The sequence below is a fragment of the Rana temporaria genome, chromosome 2 (genome assembly GCF_905171775.1).
Source record: "Rana temporaria chromosome 2, aRanTem1.1, whole genome shotgun sequence".
Classification (NCBI taxonomy): Eukaryota; Metazoa; Chordata; class Amphibia; order Anura; family Ranidae; genus Rana; species Rana temporaria.
In genome coordinates this window covers 31,487,106-31,500,968 of record NC_053490.1, presented here as the reverse complement: position 1 = coordinate 31,500,968, position 13,863 = coordinate 31,487,106, and the positions used below count along the sequence as shown (strand labels likewise).

General features: G+C 41.0%; 1 protein-coding gene across 3 annotated transcripts in view; it reads right to left on the bottom strand.

Moving 5' to 3' along the window:
• Positions 1-4,348: 4,348 nt before the first annotated feature.
• WNT11 (Wnt family member 11) overlaps positions 4,349-13,863 on the bottom strand; it is a 160,648-nt gene continuing 151,133 nt past the window's right edge. For all 3 annotated transcript variants that reach the window (XM_040340021.1, XM_040340020.1, XM_040340019.1), the window contains exon 6: positions 4,349-5,092. In XM_040340021.1, coding sequence (XP_040195955.1) covers positions 4,918-5,092 — 175 coding nt within the window. In that variant the 3' untranslated portion in view covers positions 4,349-4,917. The remainder of the gene's footprint in view (positions 5,093-13,863) is intronic.

Sequence of the window (13,863 nt, the reverse complement as noted above, 5' to 3'; positions counted from 1 at the left end):
TCAACCCGATAGAACACCTATGGGATGAATTAGAGCAGAGAATGATACCCACGTCTTCTCGTCGAACGTCAGTGCCTGACCTTACAAATGCGCTTCCGGAAGAATGGTGAAACATTCCCATAGACACACTCCTAAGGCTTCATTTCCATGGACGTTTTTACAGACACTTTTTTTTAGCCTTTTTTACAGTTTAAAAACGCCTGTCCATGTTTTTTTTGAGCTGGAGCTCAAAAACGCAGCAGTAGCGTTTTTGCGCGTTTTTAACGTCTGGCGTTTTTACAGCTCTAAAGCTGGAGCTTCAGAACACACTGGTCCTGTTTTTTTTTTGCAGCTTAAAAACGGCTCAGCCATCTACAGCTCAAAAACTTCATGGTGGGCATGAGGCCATAGACTAACATGGAGAGCCGTTTTTAAGCTGCAAAAAACGCTCAGAAAAGTGGCTGTAAAAACGTCCAAAAACGTCAATGGAAATGAATCCTTAATCTTGTGGACAGCATTCCCAGAAGAGTTGAAGCTGGTAAAGCTGCAAAGTAGTGGTGCAACGGATCGTCACCGATCCGTGATCCGAACGGGTCACCCTGTTCGGATCGACACACCATGCGATGCGCGGAGCGCTCCACAGCCTCGGCCATAGGAAAGTCCCCGGCTTCGGCCTAGCCCCGGAGCGACGGCCATCTTGGTACACCCGGCGGCGGCTGTCTCGTCAGGAAGTGATGTTTCGTCGCTGCCATCTTGCTCCACCCCATACTTCAGCACAGTAATGATAGTGAGAAGGGGGCAAGCGGACATCTTGATACACCCAACGGAGGTTTAGATTTCACAGTTATTTTCAACACAAAATGGAGCTTTGGAAATCCAACGGACTGTTTACATTTTAAAAGCAGCAGCAAACCTTACACGGTTGCTAATGTGACAGAACACCTCTGATTTTGACATTTCACATTTAGTTAAATGTGTTCTTTCACATTAGCAACCATGTAAGGTCAGCAGGTTTTCTGCAGCTTTTAAAATTTAACATGTAAACAGTCCGTCAGATTTACATATACTGGGCCAGATTCAGGTAGGAGAGCGGATCTTTATTTTGGCGTAACGTATGTCATTTACGTTACGACGCTGCAAGTTTTTCAGGCAAGTGCATTATTCACAAAGCACTTGCCTGTAAAGTTGAGGCGGCGTAGCGTAATTCACCCGGCGGAATTCAAATTCGGCGGGTAGGGGGCGTGTATCATTTAAATCAAGCGCGTCCCCGCGCCGAACAAACTGAGCATGTGCCGGCCGCGACTGAATCCCAGTGCGCATGCTCCAAATCACGTCGCTAATTGTCAATGAAAGCGACGTGAGTGTAACTTACACCCAGCTCAATTGTGAATCGACTTACGCAAACAACGTAAATTACGTCTGTCCCGACGTCCATACTTAACATTGGCTGCGCCTCACTATAGCAGGGTTAACGTTACGCCGGGCGTAAGTCTTGCGCAAACGACGTAAACAGATACGAGGGCCTGGCGTACTTTCATGAATCGGCGTATTTGCTCATTCGCATATTTAACAACGGGAACGCAACCTAGCGGCTAGCGTAAATATGCATCTAAGATACGACGGTGTAAGTGCCTTACGCCGGTCGTATCTTAGCAACATTTAAGCGTATCTCATTATGAGCATACATTTAAATTTGCGCGGGATCAGATTAGGACTTACTAAGGTGTATCTACTGATACGCCCGTCGTAAGTCTTTCTGAATCTGGCCCACTGTGTTTAAACACATAAGCTCAGTTTTGTGTTGAAAATAACTGTGAAATCTAAAACTCCGGTGGGTGTAACAAGATTTGTCATGTATTTTTTGTTTGCTGATCCGAAAAATTATCCGATCCGTGACTCTGATCTGAGGATCGGTGCGATCCGTGAGTTTTTCGATCTGTTGCACCCCTGCTGCAAAGGATGGGCCAACTCAATATTGAACCCTATGGACTAAAGCCGCATACACACGACCACTTTTCATGGAAAAAAACAATGTTTTTCTTGACGTGATTCTTGTCAAGCCTGCCTTGCATACACACGATCGTGGAAAAAAAATGCTCTATCAAAGCGCGGTGACGTACCACACGTACAACGGCACTATAAAGGGGAAGTTCCATTCGATTGGCACCACCCTTTGGGCTGATTATGCAAATTTCCCTTCTCATAACTTACTTCTGAGCATGCATGTTTTTTTTCCCGTCGTTAAAGCCTACACACGACCGTTTTTCACGACGACGTGAAAAATGACGAGAAAAAATAGGGCATGTTCTAAATTTTTAATGCCCATTTTTCACGTCGAGAAAAATGCTCTAGAGCCTACACACAATCGTTTTTAAAGTGGAGGTTCACCCGGAAATGTTAATTTTTAACATTAGATTGATGCTCATTTTGTCTAGGGCAGGCATGTCCAAAGTCAGGCCCGGGGGCCAAATGCGGCCCCCCTGTTGATTTAATATGGCCCCCCTGGGAATTTGGATATATATATTGTTTGTGGCCCCCAGGGCCACAAAAGATATATACTGTATTTATTGGTGCTGCCTTGGAGGGGACAGGGAGAGCGCCATCAGATTACATGAAGAGAATCTCCTGTTTACTCAGCAGCGTCTCAATTGGAAGTCCCGTCTCCTAGGATGCCATTGGACGACTGTTCTGTCTATCATAGGAGGCAGGACTTTGTATTAAAGAGGCCACAGGGTAAACAAGACATTCTCCTGTTTGAAATCTGTTGGCACTCGTCCCGCCCCCTCCCTCTGCCCTCCGAGGCTGCAGATGGGCATCGTTCAGGCTGCACTGATGGCAATAGTAAGGCTGCATTTATGACACATGTGAGGCTGCATTGGTTGTAAAGGTGAGGTTGCAATAGTAAGGCTGCATTCACGGCAATTGTAAGGCTGCATTCATGGCAATGGTGAGGCTGCCTTCATGGCAATGGTAAGCCTGTGCGGGTTATACGCCGATAAATATGGTATATCCAAATAACACGCCCAAGCTCATCCTTAGTCCTAAGCAGCGCTCTGAGATTCGTTGGGGCCACAAATAAAATATATACAGTTTATCCAAATAACACGCCCAAGCTTATCTCTTCACCACACACAGCCACAAAGGCAAGAAAATTCTTGTTGGGCCATGTATTAGTGCTCAGAGGAACACGCTTAGACAGAATTTTAATGGTTCAAAGAATGTCAGGCAAAATAGTCGGCCCTCACGCATGTTCACTTAATCAAATCTGGCCCTCTTTGAAAAAAGTTTGGACACCCCTGGTCTAGGGGAATCGGGTAGTTTTTTTAAAATCGAAGCAGTACTTACTTTTTTTAGAGATACATCTTCTCCGCCGCTTCCGGGTATGGGCTGCGGGACTGGGCGTTCCTATTTGATTGACAGTCTTCCGAGAGGCTTCCGACGGTCGCATCCATCGCGTCACGATTTTACGAAAGTAGCCGAACGTCGGTGCGCAGGCGACGTATAGAGCCGCACCGGCGTTCGACTTCTTTCGGCTACTCGTGACGCGATAGATGCGACCGTCGGAAGCCTGTCAATCAAATAGGAACGCCCAGTCCCGAAGACCCATACCCGGAAGCGGCAGAGAAGATCGCTCTCTAAAACGGTAAGTACTGCTTCGTTTTAAAAAAAAACTACCAGATTCCCCTTGACAAAATGAGCATGAATCTAATGTTAATTTTTTTTTTTAGGGTGAACTCCCGCTTTAATGACCAATTTACAAAATGGCATTTTTCACGTCATGAAAAACGGTCGGGTGTAGGCGGCTGGGATGCCATTAAAGGCAGGTGTCCCAATACTTTTGACTATATATATATATATATATATATATATATATATATATATATCCATATCTATATCTATCTATCTATCTAAATATATATATATATATATATATATATATATATATATATATATATATATATATATATACAGTATATATATATATATATATATATATATATATATATATATATACTCAGTTTAGTGTCCCTTTACAACTTATCTGAGATATTAGTGATTAAGCTCGAGTCTGCTTTTAGTTGCCTATTTAGCGGCAAGTTGAAAAACATAGAAAACCAATATCAAAAATATACTGTAAAAACATTTTATATTTACCTTTTTTTAAAGTATACATTTCATACAAACTTTAAGCTGTTTACTTACATTTATAATTTTATATATATAAAAAAGTAGAATAAAGAAAAGAAAAAAAAACAACGCTATATTTATAAATAACTCTTTGTACGTTCTGAATACACAAGAAAATTTGTACATCCACCGACAGTGGCACAACACTGTTGTCTGGGCAATGAGTTGAGATGCTTGGAACGGCTTTTTTTTTTTGCGCTGAGAGTTGCGGAATTCTGAAGAATGTAAACAATGTAGATGATAAGAGTTCATTGCACTTGTGATATTCCTAATGGAGCCCACTGGAACATACAATCGTCGGGTTTTCGTTTTTTCCAGTCCAAACGTTTTCACAGATTATTTCATTAATTCCCGGATTCATTAAAGTTGTGTAACAGCAATGGTTCGCCACAATAAAAAAAAAAAATCAATGGATTTAATTATATTTACAATCCAGCAAAATGATATCTGTCGGTCGGTTTTGTCGCTCTTGCTTTGATAGATGTTGACCAAAGTCCTTTTTTTTTTTTATTTTATTTTTACTCCAAAAACATTCAGGTCGGTCAAAGAAAAATAGATGTCTAATATTCTCTTTCCCCTTAATCCTTAGTAAATCTCATTTGGCACACTTGCTTTAAAAGGCCCATGTCCATGCAAAAACAAAAACAAAAAAAGGTTCATATAGAAAGTTTTTTATATCGCCGCAGTTAGTGCTTTGGTTTTTGTTTGTTTTTTTCTTTTTTGGTGCCTCGTCTTTATCCAAAAAGCTTCTCATTTGCAAACATATCGTTCCACAGTCCTCTCGCATTTTTTGCAGGTTACATAGCAACACCAATGGTATTTACAATGACACCTCTCCACCACTTTGTCCATGTACGGGTTGTAGCCCCTTCCGCAGCACATTAAATCACAACTGTCGCTTCCATTGGATGTTTTATTGCATTGTCTGCAAGAAAGAAAAGAGCGTTAATCATGTCACCTTCAACGTATATATATGGCATTGTTTGGCAGAAAACAGACTAGTCAATGTCAAAGGAGACTTGGCAGCAGATGCATCAACTTATTGCAGAATAAAGCGCCCCCGTCAGGGGTAACAGAATGCTTTGTGTTGGGGGGGCACCAAGGGCGCGGATAAGCTGGTTACATGTCCTTGGATGGCGTCTCTTAGTGGAATGTACACACAAAAGTCAAACACCTCAAGGTTTTCTACAAACTAACCACAGGAGATATATTAGACGTGTTCTTGTTTTGTTATTAATTTAGTTTGAATCATTTTGTCAGAGGTTCATTTTATTGGCCTTAGGATATGTTGCGGCTGGGTGTTATTGTTTAATGGCATATTTATGACTTTCAATCTTGATCAGGCTTGTATTGAAATGATGTCATGTGTCTACAATGATTAAAGTCATAAATAAGTCATTGAAGAACTTCTTATTAGCAAAATTGTTCCTTCACACCATAACCCAACCTAACCTTTAAATTCTGAACAATTGTCTGTCTATATACGTATGTCTAAAACCTTGGATTACAAGCATAATTTGTTCCAGAAACATGCTTGTAATCCAAAGCACTTGTATATCAAACAAATTTTCCCATAATAAATAATGGAAACTATTGTTGTCCCGATACCACTTTTTTAAGACTGAGTACAAGTACCGATACTTTTTTTCAAGTACTCGCCGATACAAATTACCGATACTTAACACCTTCCATGCAGGGCATTTTCACCCCCTTCCTGCCCAGACCAATTTTTAGATTTCAGCGCTGTTGCTTGGCCATGCAACACTGTACCCAAACTAAATCTTTATGTTTTTTTTCCCCCCACAAATAGAGCTTTCGTTTGGTGGTATTTGATCATCTCTACGGTTTTTATTTTTTGCGCTATAAACAAAAGAAGAGCAAAAATGTTTTAAAAAAACACAATTTTTTTCTTTTTTATTTAATAAATATCAATTTTTTTAAAAAAAAAAAAATTTTTTCCTCAGTTTAGGCCGATACGTATTCTTCTACATCTTTTTTACCCACACAGATCCACACTCCTGCCATGATCACCGGCAATCGTGGGTGCCCGGCGGCAATCACGGCCGCCGGGCACGTGCGCCGGGTCACGCGCGCCCTAGAATGCCGGGAATACAGGACGTCATATGACGTCCACCCGGATCGAGGGAGGGTTCCTGCTGACGTCATTTGACAATGCGTCGGTAGGGAAGGGGTTAAGGATCCCTTCACGCTGATATACGCCGGCAGAAGGGCACGGCTGGGCACAACCACGTACCTGTACGTCGCCTTTAACCTCCCTGGCGGTATGATTATTTCAGATTTTAGGTGCTGAAAGCGGTACAATTATTTTGCATGGAAATTTGGCGTTTTATATTGTAGGCCTGCAATTCTTAGGAATAACTCACTTAAAGCTGTCCAAACAAGAGTCTAGTAGACATTCTGGGTATAATAAAATATGAAACACAAAATCATAAATTATAATATAGTAAATATATATAAATAATTATAACAAATAATATAATAATAATAAAAATGAATACTTTTAATTGTTTGATGACGAATTTACCCACATATTGCTATCGCTCAATTCTGCAAATGATTCTAATTTATTGTCGCTGTTTTTTAGCTGGTCTAAAACCACTTTTGACATAAAGGGACCTACAGTTTCAGTTTCGTTTTTGCATGTTGTTGTGATGTACAGAGACACAGAGCCAATACAGGGCAGTGATGGTTTATAAAACAAAACTGATTGGTGTTGAGGGGTTTTAGACACACAGTAATCACACCTCCTTGATTAGTGATTACAGAGAGAAAGCTCCCATTATTTTTCGTCAGGAAACAGACAACCAGGAAGTGTTCAGAACAGAGAAGAATTACAGCAACATCAGAGCAAAAACAAACAATGAGGACATGAAACCAGGACTGCAGTAAGGTAAAGGAAGCTATTTAGCTAAAAAAAATATTCCTTTAGTGACCCTTTAAGCTTTTTAACCCTTTTTTTTAACATTGAAGTCAATGAGCGCATGCTTCAAATGCTTAAAATCTTCTTCCGCTCCCAAAAGTTTCAGCTCCTTCGTACTTTCACCTACAGATGCCAAACAAACTTTAAAATGTTCAAAAAATATTCAGCTATCCGGATATATCTTTTCAGTTTGAGATCTTTTAGAGTTTTTGTGAAAAAGCTGTTTAAGTTTAGTGATCATTTCAGGAAATGTTATGGATTAAACAGAGTATCTATTGGGCTTATTCTTTGCATTCTTAATCTTTTTAGTGTCAGCTTCTAAAAAAAAAAGCTTTTCAGCTTTTCCTACTTTTCCCACTATTCTAACTTCTTCAACTTTTTCTTACGGATTTAAGCTATTCATCCAGTTAGCTTTAGCAATTCAGCTATTCAGCATTCCCACACATTTTCTGCAGGAAATGCATTTTCTAGTTATTATTATATATGACATATATAGCGCCAACAGTATTGTACTTCATTTACAGGCATATGTGGATTTTGGGCATTCTTATAACAATCAGTGCTGTTTTGACCGAGTCTTAAGAAGTCTGCATTGATGGGGGAAGCAGATGAAAGGGCAGAATGACAGGTTGTATATAAACACACGGGAGCACAAGGCAGATATTGAAAACTGATCTGAAAGGCTTAACAATGCAGCCAGGAAATAGGAGTAGATTACTTATCACGGGGAGGCCGGTGTGTGTGGGAGAAGTGTGATAACTGCCACAATGGAGAAGAAAGGAAAAGAGAACATAAGAGGAGATAGTGATAATAGTGCAACTACTGATAAGATGTAATTCTGATATTGTATAAAATACAGATTATACTCAATGGAAAGGACTAGGCAAATCTAAGCCATGCGTATTGTTTGCAGGCTGTAACCCTTCTGAACTACAGGATCATCATTATCACAATTATCTATACAATGGAATAAGATACAACAGGTCCCAAAACATAACTTTGGTATGTGAATATTATAATGTGATTGGTTAAAGAGCTCTAGGTAACTCCCCCCCCCCTTTTTTTTTATCTCATAGCTGGGTCAGTTCAGAGAAAAGACTGGGAACTATAAACTATAAAACTCAAAAAATAAATAAATATATATATATATATATATATATATATATATATATATATATATATATATACATATATATATATATATATATATATATATATATATATATATATATATATAATGCAGCTTACTAGACATGTGCAATTTGTTTCCTTCCGAATTAGTTTTTTAACACAATTTTGATAAATTTGTTAATTCAGAAATATCCAAATTAAGGAAAACCCTTTTAACGAATTTTCGTAAATTCGAATATTCGTAAATGAGTAAATGTGAAAATCAGAAAACCCGAAAATTCTAAAATCTGAAATAATAACTAACTAATAATAACTTAACTATTACTAACTATTAAATTATAGGTATTGGAATTTCCTTTCAAATTTGACTGTTAGTTAATGTAACGAATATAAATTTATCCGAAGTTCCGAATTATCAGAAATAACGAATGTCGTATCTAAACGAATGGAACATAACAAATTAATAATAATAAATAACAATGATAATAATAAAAACTTTTTTTACTATTATTATTTATTATTAATTCGTTCCGTTCCATTCGTTTAGATGCGGCATTCGTTATTTCGGATAATTTGTAACTTTGGATAAATTGGTATTCGTTACGTTCACTAACAGCTAAATTTGAAAGGAATTTCCAATGCCTATAATTTAATAGTTAGTTATTATTAGTTATGTAGCGCCTGGTTACTTTTCAGAACCGCTGCTAGTGTAAATTTAGAGGGGGTCAGGGAGTTAAGTGACTCTGACCAGGTTAATTTGTTTAAATTTGGAGACTCTGTCCTAGCTTTGGCTGTGCCCCCCAATCTGCTGAGGTCCTGAACTGTCCGTCCTGTTGGAGGAAGCTGTCCGGTGGACAGTCTGCCTGAGGAGTGCCAAGAGAGGATGGTGTTCCAATAGGGGCCTGACCATCCACGGGGGACCGGGAAACCGGGTTCTGAGAGGCCTATCTGAGTTGATCGCCTATCAGTCGGTAACCAGATCGGGTTCTGAGTTGATCGCCTATCAGTCGGTAACCAGATCGGGTTCTGAGTTGATCGCCTATCAGTCGGTAACCTAACCAAAACTACCTGAAGGAGATCCAGGTGTCGAATCTGATAGAATCCGATTCTGCACCACTTTGTTTCAACCATTGGGAGAGTCTTTGGCAGAGACTTAACCCCAAGTTCTGAGTGACATTCTGGCTGCCAGGCTTGTGAGAGAGGCCTGTCCAGGTGCGCTAAACCCATTCCGGATGGAGTCGCAAAGTAAAGTGTCGTTGGAAGCAAAAAACACGATTGAAACGAAAATAAACAAATTTTTCGGCAGTGTACATGTCTACAGCTTACCAGTCCTTAAATGTGGTGGCTGCATTTGTTTCTGTTTTGTTTTGTGTTTTACTCTTTTTTTCTCTATTTTCGCCTGATAATCCAGCCAGTAACACACCTCCTGTCTCAGGGTGTCACCACTCTGAGTGGAGAAGCAACTTCCCAGATAGCAAGATTCCCAGATTCCCAGATAGCAAGGATAACTTAATTTTGGCAGTGCTGAATTGTAAGCCTTGGTAACTTGCTGCACATTTTCACTGGCAAGTTGAACACTTGCAGAGCACCCGAAGCACAAGTTCTATTTGAGACTTTTCCAATTTGTAGCAAATTTGCAATGCAAGTCTTTAACAAGACCAAAGTTGCAGTGGTAAGTCTACAGCAAGAGCTATGCAAGTCTACAGCATGAACATTCAGCCACAGTGACCCCTGTGGTGGGATGACTATTGTACAACATAACTGAACCAGATGACTTGCAGCAGACTTGCTGAATGTTTTCAAAGGAAGTTGATCTGGAGTCATGCAATGCAGACTTGTTGCAATTGTGCAACAAACTTGTAAAGCCTGGCAAGTCTAATAATAGCTTAGCAAGTCATTTTCAAACTTTCAGCTCAGTTGTTTGCTATCTGGGTTAAACACCTTTGGATAGATGCAGTGTCAGTTAGTTAGTGTTAAGGCCCGTACACACGGTCGGACTTTTTGCCAACAAACTTCAAAATGAGCAAGTTTTCAAAATAGTCCGACCGTGTGTACGCTCCATCGGACAAACTTTTTCGGGTTTCATCGGACAAAAAGTTTGGTCTGCAAACGGACAAACTTTACGTCAACAAGAGTCCGATGGTGCCTAGTCCGACCGTGTGTACAGCAAGCAATTGGACTTTTGTACAAAGTACAAACGCGCATGCTCAGAAGCAAAGACCATACGGAAGCGTTCTGTCTGGTAAAACTAGCATTCGTATTTGAAAGAGCACATTCATGACGTGGCAAGTTCTAAAATCAAGAAAAGCAGCGCACATTCTCTTCTTCTTTATAATGTGATAATACTAAAAGCTGCTTTGCTGGTGATACTGACGGAGTCAAAACAAATGTCTTTACTTTGGATTAATGTATTTTGGTTATATGAATCAAACATATTTCTATATTTTTTTGTGGGTCAAGTTAGCACAACCCCATTGCGCAACATGTCTGCTTGACGAACAGACGTTCAGAAACAAACAAAATTGCACGAAACCTGAAAATCGCGAATGCACACAGACGAAACCTCTACTAATTCTCAATTAGCAGAAGGAGCCCAAAGGGTGACGCCGGGGAATTGAACTTCCTCTTTTAAAATCTTGTCAGTACGTTGAAATGTCACTACGTTCGTGTCTGTTGCCGAAAAAGTCTGAGCGTGTGTATGCTATGGGTGTGACCGGACAACTCCCTTCGGACAAAAATCCAAGGGAAAGTTTGTTTGATGTCCGATCGTGTGTACGAGGCTTTAGATGGACTAGCAGATTTAGCCCGCGTTCACATCGAATGCAGCTTTGAAATTATGCGACTTCATCTGAAATCGCACGATTTCAAAGCTGCATGTCAATGAGACTTCAGGTCCGACTTTGAAGACATCTGTGCGGCTTCATGAACAGATGTCTATGCAAGTCGCACCCAAAATTGCCAAAAGTAGCGCAGAAAATACTTTTTTTTAATCGATGCTGCACCGCAAAGTTGACATTGCAACGATTAGAACAGCGCCATTGCCGACAATAGAGTGCGATCTTGTCATGCCACTTGACCTGTCAAATTGCATGACAAGTCGCTCCAATGTGAACGAGGGCAAATTGTAGATGGACTTGACAATCAATTTAAAGCTGAACTCCAGTGAGCACTTTTAAAGGCAAAGTTCACCTCAACCAAAATCTACCTGTGCAGGTAAGGGACGCCTGTAGATAAAAACCAAGAGCTAGATTCAGGTAGACTTTACGTCGGTGTATCTATAGATACGCCGCGTAAGTTGAAAGATGCGCCGTCATATCTATGCGTGCTATTCTGGGAGCTAGATACGCCTGAATTAGAGCTTCCTCCGACCGACATAAGTGTTAGTACGCCGTTGTATCTAGGGTGCATAATTATGCTGGCCGCTAGGGGTGCTTCCGTAGATTACGCCGTTTACGTAAGGCTTACGTCCGGCGTAACGTTACCCCTGCTATATTAGGCCCAGCCAATGTTAAGGTAGGGATGTCGGAACAACCGTCGAATTTTACGTTGTTTACGTAAGTGGTACGTGAATGGGGCTGTGCGTAGGTTACGTTCACGTCGAAAGCATTGAGCCAACGTATCTTAGGGAGTATATGCGACGTGACTCTGAGCATGCGCGCTCATGCGCCGTTCGTTCGGGAAGTCATTTACATGGGGTCACGGCTAATTTGTATACAACATGCCCACTACCTTCCACATTTAAATTAGGCGGGCTTACGCCTGCCTATTTACACTACGCCGGCGCAACGTACGGCGCCAGATCTTTGAGAATATGGCTCTGGGCACCCTATTTTACGTCGGCGTAGAGCATATGAGATGCGCTTTGCCGGCCAAAAGGTATGCCGCTGTACCTAAATCTAGCTCCAAATTTGCAGCTTTGACCAAAGTTAATAAATACCCTTGTTATAGGTATAGACCATTTATGTACCTCCTAAAGCCTGGTCTAAAAAAACAGAGATGGCATCATCCCGTCCTGCCTTATTGCTAGGATGTTGCTAAGACACTCCCAGCTGATTCAATTTCCCTTGCATGCCATCTCTTCCCTGCAGAATGTAAAAGGAGTACCTGAAACACACACATGGTTAGAAGGAGTATAGAAACTCCCAGGTGGACAGTAACAGACCACAAAATTGTGATTGGAAGTTCTCACTAAGTATACAAAACATATAGGAAGCAAGGGCAGATTCAGCATGCTTGGCTCCATCTTGACCTAAAATATCAGTTTTGAAAGGATTGACCCTTAGGCAAGCCATAGATTCCCCCATTAACACAGTCTTGATGGGGGAATCCCTCCCATGGATCTATTGTGTTCTCCTGGTGGGGGGGACATGGGGAGTTGTCCCTGCGGGGAGAACACAGTGAAGATTGCTAGGGTTATAGCCACTGGCAACAATCGCATGTAAAAATCTGACATACTGGTTGTACTTAAGTCGGTCAGCCTGCCTATAGATTATTCAAATTCCCTCGCATGTCCTCTTTCTCCACTGTCACAATCAGCCAGAACACAATAGCGCTGCGGGAGGGATTCCCCTTATAAAGAAAAAAAGCCTAAAAAATAAATCTAATCCAGCCATCACATCTAAGAAATTACAACAGAATACATTTTTGTTTTTGGCTTTAATACTGCTTTAAAGTGTATGACGGGGCAAAATAAAAATATATGCAGTACATCTGAGAAATACATGCACAGTTCTCCATGTCTTATGCCTTTAAAGAAAGCATTATTAGGGGCGCCGCCCCCCTAATCCATGCGCATAATCTACATGCAGGTGCCAGACGCATGAATTTTGGTAGTTTTTTTTGATAAGCACATTATTAGGGCCTGAGGCTCCAATTGGTTTAAAAAAGGGTGGGCTCGAGGCACAGAGCACTGTGCCCTGACCCCACCTAGTTGTGTGACAATAGAAAATTAATGTTTGCTTTTGTCTTCCTGATTCTCCTTCTGGCCAATCAGGAAGTGGGTCCTGAGACCCGATTGGCCAGGGAGTCTAAAGCCCTGTACACACAATCGGTTTGTCTAATGAAAACAGACCGATGGACCGTTTTCATCGGACAAACCGATCGCGTGTGGGCCCCATCGGTTTGTTTTCCATCGGTGAAAAAAATTAGAACATGTTTTAGAATTTTCCTATGGATAAAAAACTGATAGAAAAACAAACCGATCGTCTGTGTGGAAGTCCATCGGTCAAAATTCCACGCATGCTCAGAATCAAGTCGACGCATGCTTGGAAGCATTGAACTTCATTTTTCTCAGCACGTCGTAGTGTTTTACGACCGATGGTGTGTAGGCAAGACTGATGAAAGTCAGCTTCATCGGATATTCATCGAAAAAATCCATCGGATTAGATTCCATCAGATATTCGATTGTGTGTACAGGGCTTTAGGACTCAGGACCCCACTACCTATTCTCTCAGGAGGAGAAGCAATGGCCCCCGCTCTTTCCTGGAGCAGAGAGCAGCATCGGTATCAGCCTCAGTTGGCCTAGAGTAAGGCCACTGATCGCCGTCTCCCGCAGGGGCAGGTTTGTTTGCCGCTCTCCCGAAAAATATTAAGTACCAGCTGCCACTGAAAGGAAGCAAGTATCT